Source organism: Anoplophora glabripennis, unplaced genomic scaffold (genome assembly GCF_000390285.2).
Source record: "Anoplophora glabripennis isolate ALB-LARVAE unplaced genomic scaffold, Agla_2.0 scaffold72, whole genome shotgun sequence".
NCBI lineage: Eukaryota > Metazoa > Arthropoda > Insecta > Coleoptera > Cerambycidae > Anoplophora > Anoplophora glabripennis.
The window spans coordinates 187918-203481 of NW_019416536.1; the positions used below are offsets into that span (position 1 = coordinate 187918).

The window sequence follows — 15564 nt, forward strand, 5'->3', positions numbered from 1 at the left end:
GCGAATTTCGAGCTGCTGCTGCTCCTCGGTCGAGACTGGCCTCGGGAGGGGTTTTGGTAGGCAGTCGATGCCTATTCACCTCTAGGAAATAGAAGACCAAAACGAGTGTAGCACATCAATCGGCACAGATTGCATGAAACAGATCGAAATGTAAATTTCAAGTTGCGTTGAACAGTGGCGGGTCGTAGTGCTCTCCTCCCAACCTCGTTTTATTTTTATCGGATAAAAACGGGGAGGTTAGCATACTTTTTTTAATCAAAGCGAATTTTGGTGTAAAAACATTCTAATGTCAGCGCCTTCTACATTATACGTGACGTTTTTTGAGTAACAAGATTGTGTAAAAGCTGTCAAATCTCACACTATCTACACTGAGGGAAATCGACAAAAAATAAAGTTTTGCTAAGATAATCTGTATTATAATAGCAATGACAGTAGCTATAGTAGATCATATTCGGTGCAATTTATTAAATCATTGCCTGTCAAGGGATCCAGTGCAGTACGGTTTTAAGGGGTTTAGAAAATGAATAATTTCTTTATGCATTATGAAGGGATGAAGGGATTAGTTCACGTCAGGCACCCCTGTTCCTACATTTATTCCATTATTTTCATAAACTATTTATTTTAAATGTAATTTATTATAAATCCAATTTGTTTTTTAAATTCCACATATGCATGAAAATTGACACTTCAACCCCAATAAAGGGGTGTATGGGGGTGGTAAAGTGACGCTACGGGGTAACGACGGGTCTTATTCATTTTTGGTAGACTTCTTCGTTCTTAGTGGCCCAGAAAACAAAGGAATACTCACCTTACTCGACTTTGTATGAGAATTTACTTTTCAACTCCCAGAAGGGAGTGTATGGGGGTTGTAACGGGGAAATGTCTAGTTAAATTTTTTTTTAATGGTCATATTCGGTTTCAGCGACCCCAAAAGCGGAGGGGTAGGGGGTCTACCTGGGTCTTGACATTATTTTTTTTTGTGTGCCTGTGTTATGAGCATATCATAATATTCGCGATTGCTAAATAAATGCGCCATTTTCAAAAGAAAACTTGGAAATACGTCTATTCAATGTGCTGTACTGAAAAACAGCACAGCAATCACTACAACAATATATTACAAACTGACTTTTGAATACAGTCCGGCTTCATAAAAAACCTACAAACTCGTAAAAAGTGTTACAGAATGTTTTGTAAGTACTCGCGATAAAATACATGTATTTCAGCAGTTCCAAAACAGTTTTAAACACATTTTTAATTAGCTTTTTTCCTCTATGACCTTAAACTTCCGATACAAGTTTGTGACATCAGCTAACTCCGTTTTTGCTCATTTTCACCCTTTTAAATGTTTGACATAAGATCATTAACACCCTGTATAACTGTTTTGTGTTCAACATTGCAAAAAAGAAGGGTCCCTTGTCTGTCTGTCATACAAATAACGACCGTAATAAGAATTTTGTTAGGGCTAATCAATATCTACTTATAGATAGATGATATTTCCCTCAGTGTATGTGTGGGACTATGTCTCCGTGTATATTTGAAGCCGGTGATAATAGAACGTGTTTTCTTGCATTAGAAGCTTTAATAGTTTGAAAATGTGGCTGCACCTGTTTTTAGAGATTTTCTTAGTTCATATTCTTTTATTATTTCAGGAGATATTTACAGTAAATGAATTTTTGTGGAGATTTTTAACGTCTTGTATCTCGAAAACGGTAAAAATTTTGAAATAAGTATATGACAAAATATCATTACTTTTTGTCTATGCACTGCCTAATTGTAATAGAATAAAACTGGCACACCCTGTATAAAACTGTCCACTAGTATTTGTACGTATTTATCAGGTTTTTGAGCGTATTATTTAGTCATATTTTTGTCAGCGTTTTTAAAATAATTTTCTCAATTTTATACGTCTATTAAAGAAGTGTTCTATTTCTATCCATTTCAAAATACCATCTAAAATTCTAAAATTTGTTTTTTCTTTTAAATAACTTTATTTCATAAAAAGATGAGATCCGAGGTCACCAGATGTAGTCTCAACGACTGTCCAAGTTGACAAGAACTTCCAAAAAATTAGGCAAAATTTGCATTGTGAAACCATTGGATGCGATATTAAAGAAAGGTATTTTTTTATTAAAATTTTGCCCGTTTCTATGCCATTGGAATTTCAACACGAACAAATTGGCTCTTATTGCTTATCTCTTTCTTGGAAATCGTAAAAGTGAAACATCCTTATCTACGATTTATTATTGTTATTATTCACATTTTGTTTGTTTGTTTTAGTGCTTGGTGTACAGGGTGAGACTTTAAATTATTTCGGCATAACACCGATAGCTTTTAAAAAATAACTTGGCTATTTTAAAAACTTTTTCAACATTCCAACAGAAAACTATTTGTTTAAAAATATATTAATACTGAATAGGTCCTATTCCTTTTTTGAACCCTTTTAAAAAAAATGCTCTGCGGATGATTTTTTAATGTAAAAATGAATTCAGCTTTTTGTTTTTATTTTTAAAAAGTCCTGTTAACTTTGGAACGTACCTTATATATGAGTTTTCTTTAGCACAAGATAGATCACTGATTTTTTTTAACGTAAAAAGTGTGCTGCATTGTTCAAAGCCTTTTGTCGTTATGTAAGTTTCGACAGTACCGTCCCGGCGTTCGAGATCTTATCGAAAGTTATGTTTATGAGAGAATAGCTTCGTGAATCTTACCGTACCATATACACGTATGCCATCGGGACGATTCTGTTTTTAAGATCTCATCCGTTACGGCCTGAGTAATTGCTAGGCCTTATTTACAAATAAGGACCAGATGTCGAGATTAGATTTACTAAGTTGGCTTTTTAATAAGGCCCCACCATATTCGCCGACAGAGGAGTCGGGAGTAGTTTCATCGCTAGATATTATTTATGGCCTAAATGATGGTGATGTATGGTGATGGTGTATACACGAATATGCCGGGGGACGATGTTAGAGTTCGTTATTTTGGGACTCGTTGAGGCGTACTATTTCAAAAAATTTACTAATTTACAGGGTGATTTTACATTGTAATTTGTAATATACGATAAGCACTGTAAAAAACCTACTATCAAAGGAGTTATGTCGTTGGGTAAGGTCTTAGCTAGTGACATCTAGCAGACGGTCACAAGCTAGTAACTGACATATTTAACATCTTCAAAAACTTATCATATTTAATTCATTATGTTGTATTTTGGAAAAGATATAATTAAAATAGGCAGATTTAGGTTAATTCACCTATATCCGAAATCGCTAAGTCCATGAATCTGTGGTCTTCCGATGTACACGTTATTCTGGGACACTGTATAAGTAAGATTCGTTTTTGTTTAGAAGTTACAAGAATTTAGAAAAAATATAATTATAATTTCATATTTCAATCAAAGTGGCCTGATAAATAAAAATGATGGTTGCTATAACAATAATCACACAGGCCAACAAAATTTTAAAAAAGGAAAAACCCAGAAAGCAAATACGTGCCCGAAGGTTCTTGATGCGCTGAATCCGAATCTGTCCTCAGTATTGACCCATCACCCTAGGTTTCCGAGATATTCTAACCTAAATGTGTAAAAACACGGTTTTTTGCTATATTCAAGGTTATCGCGAATAATTTTTTTCCCAAAAATCAATTACACCACTGAAAAGTAGAATCTCTACCCTTCTTTTGATTTAAAGAAATTTTCATTTTTCGCCAAGATATCTATGGCCAAATTAAGAAATTTTTTAGACAGCAGACATAATGTATTTTTATGTTTTTTTGGGTCGCTGAATTCGAATCTAACCTCAATATTTTCCAATGACCTCACATTATTGAGATCTCCTAAACCAAAAGGCCAAAGTGCTCGAATTTCGTCTTGAAATGTGAAATTATATTTTTCAAGATGCTTGTAACTTTTAAACAAAAACGAATCGACCTATGCTAAAAGCAAGAAACCTGGTTTTGTCAGTTTTCATATTTAAATTCTGTCTCATAATTTTGTACCGATTGCTTTGAAAAACAAATTTCTGACAGCAAGACAGAGCCGTCTAATTTTCCGTACTTGTTGTCATTTTCTATTAATTTCAACAGATACAGGCAGAAGAAAATGTTGAATGGAACTGTGGGAGTGTCAGACATTTGTGTTTTTGTCACTTCTTGTTGTATTTGCCAGCTTATATTTTTTTTTATTAAAAATAATTGCCAGTTGGTCGATTCTGTTTATGTTTCCTGTCGACATTTCTCCTAATTGGTGTAACATTAAACACAAAATGAAAGAAAACGGCACAATGTAGCCGAGTTTTAACATATTAACTAAAACAGATGTTCCTTTCAGATGAATATTACTAGTTTATGTTAATACATAGTATAATAATTTTATAAACTTTCTAGATCCAGAGAGATAAAAGAATTTATCGGCGGAATGCCTACGTAATTTAAATTTTCAACGGCAACTTCATAATTAGCCAATTCCTTCAATCGTCTGAATTTCTATTTTGAACAGTTCTCCTCAGTCCTCACAGGTAGAAATCATCGCATGGATTTAGGTCTGGCGATCGCGCGCACCATAAAACAGGTCAATCGCGTCCGATCTAACTATGAGGAAACGTATCGTTGGTAAAAAAGGCGCAGTTAATAGGCACCAGTTAATCTCTGTGGTGGAATGAAAGGCTCAATTAGAATACCATTATCTATACCCGCCCATAACTTAATTGATAATTTATGTTGGAAATTCATCTTTGGGGCCTCGAGCTGTTTACTCCATTCTGTAAGTGTTGCCTCGTCAGTTATTAACACTCATTTAGTGAAATTTTCATTCTCATTATTTTGTTGCAATAACCACTCAGGTATAAAAAACAGGATACAGTTGATTTTTATGTAGAGGGACAGCGAGGTAAATAAATCTCGCGGTCTTGGATGTAAATGTGGAGATGCTTGTACCTCATTTTGACGACCTTCCCCGTAAATCAAAATCACGTCACATGCTCATTATTATGGTATCTCTGTGCCTGTGTTGGCAAACATTTTTATCGCTGCTCACTAACACAAAAAAGTTATTAATACAAAAATAGTAGTATCCTCAACAATATTACACTAACGCCTAAATTGTCATTAAAAACTCAAACCACAACTTGGAATAAAAGCAATTATTACATTGAAAACATCATTAATTTTAAATGTGAATATCTCGAAAAGTATTTATTTTTTCATCAGTTCGTTGTAATTTTATGTCCAGATTTGGTGTTGTTTTTTTCTCGATTTCATCTGCTCTCTTGATTTACAGGCAAGGTCGAACCCGGCCCTCATTCATCATCCTTCAACATGGGATACCTCGTTTCCCCCTACAGCTACGCCAATGGAGCGGCTGGACCCATCCCCGTGTCTATGGTGAGTACAATGGGCAATATTTATATTTTTTACCATTTTGACCCTGTCTTCTACCGCCACGGAATAATATGGCGCTACCAGTACTTTTTTTTCAAAGATATGCAATTTTAATTATAAATAGGTACTTTAAATTTTATCTCCAAAAACGGATTTTACACCTTTTTGACAAATGCAAGATAAACGTATTTTTAATTTGAAAGTTAGTCAAATAAATAGTTACAATTCTTTTTTTTTTTCAAAATATCTGGGAAGCCCTATCAGCTAGAGCCGATCTGCAAACACCTTTAATTTACTGTATACCGGGTGGGGTATTTATTTTGAGACAAAATAATATCTTGGTTGGACTCGATTATTTCGAAAAAAGTTTCAGACAAAAATTGTAGGGCACCAAGGGGGCCATTGAAAATCCATATTATGACTTCCGTCCGGTCTAGTCCGGAAGTGGTGTTTTAGACCGGAAGTAACTTTTACCACGGAGTTCGATTGAAAAACGAAATAAAAAACTTTGTTCTTATTTTTTTCGATTTAACCCATATTTGGCCATAAAATGGTCATAAAAAACAAAAAAACAGTCTTGAGACAATGAAGTACCTTCTTGGGATCATTTTTTCTTAAAAAATGTTTCATACAAAAGTTGTAGGGTGAAAATGGGGCTATCTTGACATGACCTTGACTTTTGAAGATCAAATGCACACTTCAGTCCATGAAAATCTTCAGAAATCTGAAGAAATTCTTCATTTCAGCGAAAACAAGCACCCCATAGGGAATAAAAAACTACTACGTCCACGTCATTATTTCTGAGTAGTGCTAAAAGTTGTTGATAATTAGGTATACAGTTTTTCGACCTTAAAATCACCTTGATATCTGATCTTGTTCTTGAGGTTAAATTCACACCTTATTGTAAAACTTCCCGCTCTTGTAATTTTCGAGGGTTCCATTTAAAATTTTGAATTTGATCCTCAAACGACCTTGAAGTTAAGGTCAGGTCAAGATCACCCTGCAACTTTTGTGTGAAACATTTTTTTTTAAGTGATTCCAACAAGGTACTCCGTTGTCTCAAGATTCTTGCTTTTTTTTGTTTTTTTTAATGGCCATTTTATGGTTAAAATATGGGTTAAATCGAGAAAAATAATAAGAAAATAGTTCTTTTTTTTTCGTTTTTCAATCGAAATCCGTGGTAAAATGGGTGTTTCCATTAAAAAAAAAAACAACTTCCGGTCTAAAAACACCACTTGCAGTCTAGACCGGAAATCGTAATATGTACCGTTCAATGGCCCCTTCGATGCCCCACAATTTTTGTAGAAGAATGAATCTGTTTACTTGATATTTGTTTTATGTTATACATTATTATACTTAATAAAATAACTAGGTATATTAAAAGAAAAATCGAAAATAGGTTCTCTATTTTCGCCTGCAGTGTAGAGAGGTTAGTCCCTTGCTCGCCTGAAGATGTAAACTACGAAACGCTTAGTTTATTTTTTGTATTTTATGTTTGGGGGAGGTTTTCAACTTAACATTCTTTTTGTACCTGACACTTAGGTTGTATTAGCATTGACGAGTATTATAGCCTGTATGGAAGCTTTATGAGCCTATATGGAAGGTTGGAAACCTTAGAAGCTTGTGCGTGGAAGCCTTAGGAGTTGCGTGAGCTATGGGAATTTTAAGCTCGTTTAATTTTTTGGCAGAAAATTAATTCGATTTTGTCAGGTTTATTGAATTTTTATTTCATTTACAATAAATGCAAGCAATCCGTATTTATAGATCAAATATAAAATTTTAGAGCTAGGATCCGACACTGGTTATTGAACTGCATGGTACTTGGGTAAACGTCCGAACACTCTCTACGTTGGTTCCGCATAAGCTCTGTAGCGATGTCAGAGTCTATCAGAAAATTAGTACAGAAAAATATCATTTTATGAATTGTGGTCGTCTCCAATGAGTTGTGGATCTATAAACTATTTTGTTTATTGACCCTAAATCCTTGCTTTAGTTCGAATTTCAAAATATTTGGATTTTTTCAAATAAAAATTAGCCAAAAATTCGAAAGTACAATGAAATTTTTGGAAACATGCCTGAAATTCCGTTTTCCTGCACCGGTCTTCGGTTATGAGAAATACGACATTCTGTCTATGATTTTGGTAGTTTTGGCCGAATCCATGGATACATAGTTTTTTGAAGGATTATCGAATTCTTTTTGAAACATGGGTGAAATTTTCTATGAAAAATTGGAGATGCCGCGATAAGCTCTACATTCACATCTCGTCAGGCGCATGAAAAACAATTCGAAGGTCATGCACATACCGTATGCTTTTCTCGTATGACTGCGAGCGCCAAGAAGACAGTTAAGAGTCTAGAGTGCGCTGGTTGAGGGGGCGAAGAGCGGAAGGCCGCTAATAAGCTCAGCGTCGCGTAGGCAATCGACTGATACATAGTGGACCAAACATAAATGCTATTTCTTATCCTGGTTTTATGCCAAAATTTTTATTATTCCTCTTTTTTGAGATTTATTGAAATTTTCTCTTAATTTACCATAAACGTACGCGATACCGGGAACTGTATACAATGCAAAAGTAAAAAATTGCATACACGGGTTGACGTTCGAACCCGCTCCAGGCTGGGTCCGCAAGGGTTTTACAGTGGCTTTCGCGTGGAGTTTGAGAATTTGGCAGTCTCCGAAGAGTTATAGATCTGTAACTAATTTTGGTTAACGGCGACCATAGGCCTTGTTTTAGTCCAATTTTTGTTAAAATTTGGAATTATTTTTTTCAAAAATCCGGAATTAAATTTCCCTGCAACGGCGTGATCTCAATCGGTAGTATGCCTGTTAACATCGTTTGCTACAGCGGGAAAATTTCGAAACATTGGTAAAATTTTATTTTCCCGCTCTGCGCTTTTATTTTTATCTGGTCCTAAATTCGTCATCTGTAAATTAACCACAAAAATTCTCTAAATCGGTAAATATTATTTCTATTTTCCTCGGCACCGGTCACATTTCTGTCGAACTTTTTCACATAAACAAACGTCCCGTGGAAACGCACGGACAAAAACCTATTTTGGTACCACATCTACTCCAGATCGATTCGACGCCGTACACAATCGGATTTTTTTTTAGCGTGGCTCCGGCACCCCGCACAAATATTTAGAATTCGGCACATGAGCCGACCTAAATTTACATTCCCCGTCAATCATCCGTCCGTACGGTTAGCACAGATCAACACATTTTAAAGATCAAAGACGGGCGTCCCCCATTAATTGATATAAATTCCATATAATTACAGCGTTGTGTGTTCGTATAAATTCTTGATGTTCGGACGTTTAGCGTAAACGCGAACGCGTCGTTCTGGTTCGGCGTTGTCAATCGCGTACTGCCGCACTCGAAAATGACGCCTCGGAACCAAAACGTACTGTCGGCTACAAAAGTGGTGCCCCAAAACACAGATGGTACCGTAAAAGTCTTTAAGTACTTTATTTTTCAATAACTAGGTAGGAATTTATTTGTTAAATTTGTTTTTTGTGTAATTTCACTATTTTTTTTTAAACAGTGCAATTTAAAACTTTATGGTAGATTTAGTTTACTGATATTAATGTTGTTTTTACCATATAGTTAACATTTAGTTTAAGAACTAGAATCCGCCACAGTACATGATTAGAGTTAGTTTTAATATTCAGTGTGAAAATAAAGGATTGAGTCTTATTCTAAATAATTTTCTTGACACATAACCTGGCAAACTCGCAATTCAACATGACAACTTCTCATGTGGACAGTTACTAGTCCAGGCGGTAGAGCAGTAAAAGTAGACTTTGGCGTTTGTGTTTGAAGTCATCCCAAATATTATGTAGAATAGGAATCCGAGATTGCCTGTTCTAAAAAACCATTGCTAAATTCAGGGGATCAACAAACTTACAAAAAGAACGAACAATTGCCCGTTTTTCGGCATATTTTTCCCTGGAACATTGAAAGAAAACCTTAAATAAAAAAAGTCTTTATTTTTTGTTTATTTGACGATTTTCTATAAAGTTACAACAACAGCGAATCAAAAAAGTTGAATTATGCATTAACAATGGACGAAAATTAGTAGAAAATCATATGTATACTTGGAGCAATTTTTAAAATAAGTAAATATTTATAAATATCGATGAAACTTTGTGAACAAATAGTAAAACATGCCAATTCTACCATAAAAATTTTGCAACGATCGATAGCGTGGTTTTCCATTGACAGGATTGTTAATTAAGAAAATTTCAAGAAGTTTATCGGCGTACGTGGGTTTAAATTAAGGTTTAGAAAAGGCAGACAATTTTTTAGAGATACTTGTTGTCATAATAAACAGTGATCAATACTAATAGTAGGTACCTACCTATTTTTACAGTTTTATAACCATTTTGAATTTTTTTAAAATTTTCAACGTTGTACTCTATAAACAATTATTTATTGCCCAGGGAATTTTCTATCGACAAAATCTTGCACACATAAAAACTACGTTGTAACCCCTTGCTTTTTAACCAAATACGACAGCATTCTACTGTGTAGATTCTGAGATATAGAAGAAAATTTTGTTATACTGCAATGAATTAACAGATATCATTAAAATAAGAAAATATATATTTTTTAATTTAATCATTAAAACGTTAATTTCGTGGAATGCATTGATGAACACAAACTAATAAAACTTGATTATCATAATATAACTATTTTTTAAAAGCAAACGAAAGTGGCATAATCCTTTAAACTCAAAATTCGTGCAAAAATTATTTATTTTATTCATTTTTGTGGACATATTCGTATTCCTCTCAATATACTATATCAAATTAAAACAAAAATCGTCTTTATAAGTACTACTGTTCCCGAGAAAGTAATCTTTTATCGCGCATACGCATTTTGAAACCCACGTAGCGTAGCGTTACGAGGTAGTTTTTATGTGTGCAAGATTTTGTCGATTGCATAGAAAATTCCCTGGGCAATAAATGATTGTTTATAGGGTAAAACGTTGAAAAATTAAAAAAAAATTCTAAATGGTTATAAAAGTGTAAAAATAGGTAGTTTTAGTATTGATCATTGTTTATTATGTAAACAAGTATTTCTAAAAAATTGTGTGCCCTTTCTAAACCTTAATTTAAACCTACGCCACGCTATAGATCGTTACAAAATTTTTAGGGTAGAATTGACATGTTCACAAAGTTTCATTAATATTTATAAATGTTTACTTTACTTTTTTAATTAGCAGTTGTAACTATAGAAAATCGTCAAATAAACAAAAAATAAACAATGACTTTTTTTATTTAGGGCTTACTTTCAATTTTATAGGGAAAAGTATGTTGAAAAACGGGTAATTTTTCGTTCTTTTTATGTTTGTTGTTCCCTTGAATTTAGCAATGGTTTTTTGGAATAGGCAAACTCGTATTCTTATTCTACATAATATTGAAATACATAATATTCAAATACAAACGCCTCGAATGCTCTAACGCCTGGACTATACACCTCTTTAAAAAAGTGCAAACACACTTGTCAACCGATACATATTTTTTATTTTCTTATATTTCTGAAACGGACTGCAATTGGCCGGTTTACCGTTTTCAAGTCACTTTCGAATTAAGAAGGCGAGAACCCCGTTTTTTTCTGGCCCAGGTGAGCGCTGTCCGTCCTGATTGATTTATGGTTATTTTTAATTTGATGAACGGACAGCACAAAAAGTTCAGAATGCATTGTTCCTCGACATGAATTTAAATGAGCATCTATTTACGTACACGCCGGGGTCATTATCGTAAGAGTTCCTAGACTCTGGAAAAAAATTCCTGCGAAACTAGAAAGACGAGTAATGTCGATAAAATCGGTTAACTCTACTTTTCATCAGTTTTGATTGTTCTTGAGAGCGGAAATATGGCATATAATTTTTTCTCTTGAACGGAAGATTGACGTTTAACGAAACAAAAAGGTTTATGGTTCCTCAGTGAGATTTACCCGAGCAAAAAATATAGATTTATGACTCGACGTTTTCCAGATTAACTCCAGTGATAAAGTACAATTAATAATGCCAATAAATACGGAATAGATACCACTGCAGTACAATAAAGATTACGGAACAAGCCGGGACGACGTGGAGGTAACGTATATCTCGTTTTATGGGACGATAATCGAAGATGTAATGTGCGGTTCGGTGATGTACAGGGCGTTAACGGTGTAATGTCCTCCTCTGCTATATTCGCTGCGCGGATATCAGCGGTGTTTTATCGTAATTAGTGGTCGGACGACGACACACATGATTCATATTTGGCGTCGGAAACCATAGGCGAGAAATAATATATTTTAATGTAAGAGTACTAGTCAGTACAGGGTAGGTTGTTGATGAACTTCTGCCAAAAATTTAAAGGGGCGAAAAAGGAGCAAAACCTGAGTTAACTGATGTCACAAACTTGTATCGGACGTTTAAGGTCATAGAGAAAAAAGATAATTAAAAATGTGTTTAAAACTGTTTTGGAACTGCTGAAATACATGTGTTTTATCGCAGCGCGAACTTAGAAAAAATTCTGTTATACTTTTTACGAGTTTGTTGGTTTTTTACATTTATGATTTATTTTTTGTCGCCTCTTTTAATGTTTGTTTTAATTTCTTATTTTTTCAGTGTACAAGAAACGTAGTTATAAAACGCAATTAACCATATAAATAGGTGAAATAGCAACACGAACTATTGCATAGTTAGTCTTGTCGATGTTAAAGGCATGGTTTCGCTTGCGTGATGGATACTGAGGAAGGAACTGTGCCATAAGTAGTCGCAACATGCGCCTGGCGAAACCCTGCCTTAAAGGCTTGCCATGTAGGATTTGCTAAAAGAAGTAAGGACATGTAAAAGCAACATACTTAAAAAAAACATGAAAAAATGTACCTTTTTCTATGAATTGTGTATTAAATTCATCGTCCGGTCCTAGAAATTGATCGTACTTATATTTGTGTACATATGTCCGGGCCATAATCATCATGTACGTAAAGACAGGAAATTTTTTCCTTACTTTCCCATTAGACAAATTGTAATAGACTGATTTTTTCATAGGCCATGCAGCCATTGTTTAATTGTAACTGTTTAAATTATTTGTTGTTCGTGGGTAAAAATAAGTTCTCCGTTGAACGTGCCAGCCAGCTACGTCACCAGATCTAAGTCAAACTGACGTTTCATGTGATGTGTGTATTTTTACTACGAGTTTTTATTTAAAAAATTTTATCTGAGTGTCATACTGTCTGTAAATAATAAATGACAATCACAATAATCTTTCGACAAAATACACGTTTTGTTATACTAGATAAAATTATTGTTCAAGATTAGTCGAAGATATAATCTATCAAGTATCGAATAATTAGGGATATCAATGTCAATAAAGAATGTAGTTTTGCTTAAAAAATATGACCTTATAGGAAATTAAATTTTAAATTGAGGTTCTTCTTCTTTAAACTAGATCCAAAATGGCCAAAAAAATTCGCAAAGTTGAAACAACGGTTTTTCTTAAATAATTAAAAAACTATAGCTCCAATCGAAAAATATTAAGGCAGAGTGTTGCGGGTTTTAAAAACATCTACCGATTGTTTTTTTTTTATAAATATCGATTGCTTTGTTATTTTTCGAGATATATCGAAAAAACCGTTAAAAATCTCCTCTTTTCTATTCTATAACTCGATTACATTTACGTTCCCACACTTACTTATTTAGTGTAAGTATGGCGCTCTCGAAAATTGGCTAGATCTTCTCAGCGGATGATCCTACAGTGACGATTTTCGGCTTATTTTCTTTGTAAAGAGTTGTATTACCATACTATTAAATATTTTTTACGATTTTATTAATTTTAAGAATCAAAAAAGGACTTAAAAAAAATGCACTTATTTTGGGCAACAACCATTTCAATTTCTATTTTATGAAAACGACATTCCAAGAAGAAAATTGCTGACATTTCACGAATTTAAAGAAAAAAAATGTTTTTCTACTGCTTTCTTATGCCGATATAACTTTTTTATCTAAAAAAAATCGAGGACACAATTTTTTACAGCGATGCGCTTGATGGAGATTAATAGTGAATATTTATATATTTAAGAAAAAAATAGGATATGTTTAATTGATTTTTAATATTATCGATATATCTTGAGAAATTACGAATATTTTTTAATTTTTTAAAAATATACTTTTTTTTTGCTTGCTGTGGACTATACTTACAGTAAATAGCAAGTATGAGAACGTAAAAACAAGTTACAGTGTAGAAGAAGAGATGAGGAGATTTTTAACGTTTTTTTCGATAAATCTCGAAAAATAACAAAGCAATCGATACTTATAAAAAATCAATCGATAGATCTTTTAAAACTTTTTTTGCATTTTTTTGTCATGTTCGCCATCTTGGGTCGACTTTATAGGAGAAACTCAGTTTAAAAGATTTTTTATTTTAAAAAACAAATACTTGTCATATAAAGTTCCAAGCTACAGGACGCTAAAAAAATTTCAAAAAATTTAATTTGTTAATATCATTTTCAATGCAAAAGTCTTTTTTCAATGCCTGTTTGACCATGTTCGGTGGCTGAGTCAAAGCGTACTTCAGAATGTTTTTGTTATTTTTATTTTCCTATGTTAGCAGTGGGAAAAAATGGTATTTACAAAAGTTTTGTTTATAGGAAAAATTACAAGAGCTATAAATAAAACTCAAGAGGGTAATGTTTTTACCACAATTTTCTTCGAAAAACCTTACGGTACAATCCGTACGCACGCCACTGAGTAACCTACAAAGTAATCATTTTGCTGTTACTAGGGGATTATCAAATTAAGCTAAGGCTAAAATTTCGTTTCATTATAATGTTCGAAAGTTATTGGAGAAAAACTAAATTTTTTGAAACTTTTTAGCGCCCTGTAGCTTGGAAAAGAAAACCCATAGAGCATAACTTCATAAATGAGAAACATTTATTTTTTAAGCCAAAAAATCCACCGTTTAATTTATTTCCTACATTTACGTCACACCCAGTATATATTTCCTCAAAACTGCTAGCAATATTGAATATAATTTTTACTATTCTGAAAACAACGCGCAGAATGATATTGTGTAATGATAAATGGAAGTGTATTTCTGCCTGTCGCCTGCGGGTGCTTTTCGGGTACACCCTGTAGGCGTGTGAGGACCGCTTCGGACGTGGTGCGTACCTGCCAAGGCACTTGTTAAGGGTGAAGCACCTGACCTGGACCTGACGAGCCGTGTTTTGTACAATGACCTCCGGAATGCTGGGTCCGTTCCCAAACCGATTTCGAATCTGTTCTCGGCTCAGAAACCACCACGTCATTACGCAATCAAGCCGTACGTATCTTGTTAATGTCCCGAGGTAAAGTGGAAGGGGTAGGGTGTTAGTATTATCACGTTTTTTATTAAGAATTAAAAGAATTTCAGATGTAGCTTTAAACGTACTAGCAGTACCATAGAAAATTTCTCAGTACTTACACAATTGGTGAAAATGTTCCTAGGTCTTGCCCACGAATTGTGTTTATGGTGTTGTTGATGACTTTCACATGTCCTGTTGCGTCTTTATCATCATTGTGAATTTCCACTGAAAGGAATTCATTAGAATGAGGCCCGGAACCAAGAAATTAAACCACCGCAGTTGGACTTGTTTGTTATGATCAGTTTAGGAATGAAAGCAATTTTTGCATAAAATTGTCCACACTACTTAGTAATCTGACTGTTCTAATATTGTAGCTCTCTTGACACTCTTTGTAACACCATTCGTTGATTTGATCCACGGTTATCTTTCCACTCCTGCTTTTTCGTCGAGTCGACGTCTGATCACAACTCTTGATGGATCCGCCAATTCTCAAATTAGACTTTCGCTGATATTTCTCACCTTCAGCCTATTTGAACATGTCATCGAATGTGGTTGGGTTTCTAGGATTATCTCCGTAGACAGCTCCGGTGGTTGAATTCAGAACATCGGTGAAAATTTTCAATCCTGACCGGCGCTGTCTTTGTGGCAGGCTCGATTTTTTGCGACACTTTTTTGGGTTTTACGGGCGGTTCTTGACTTCGGATTCAGAACATGGGTAAAATTTGATACTGCCTTTAGCGGTGAGGTGACGATCTTTGGTCGTTGCTTCTGTGCGGTTGTAACCTAGAACCAGACCTTTGAGATGTTTTTCTCGGCATCCGAGAAACCACGCCGGACCATTGTCGATTTTT

General features: G+C 34.3%; 1 protein-coding gene across 1 annotated transcript in view; it reads left to right on the top strand.

Moving 5' to 3' along the window:
* LOC108909011 (protein pangolin, isoforms A/H/I/S-like) overlaps positions 1-15564 on the top strand; it is a 149282-nt gene that overhangs the window by 22692 nt on the left and 111026 nt on the right. The window contains exon 3 of the mRNA XM_023454887.1: positions 5273-5376. Within this exon, the coding sequence (XP_023310655.1) occupies positions 5273-5376 (104 nt within the window). The remainder of the gene's footprint in view (positions 1-5272; positions 5377-15564) is intronic.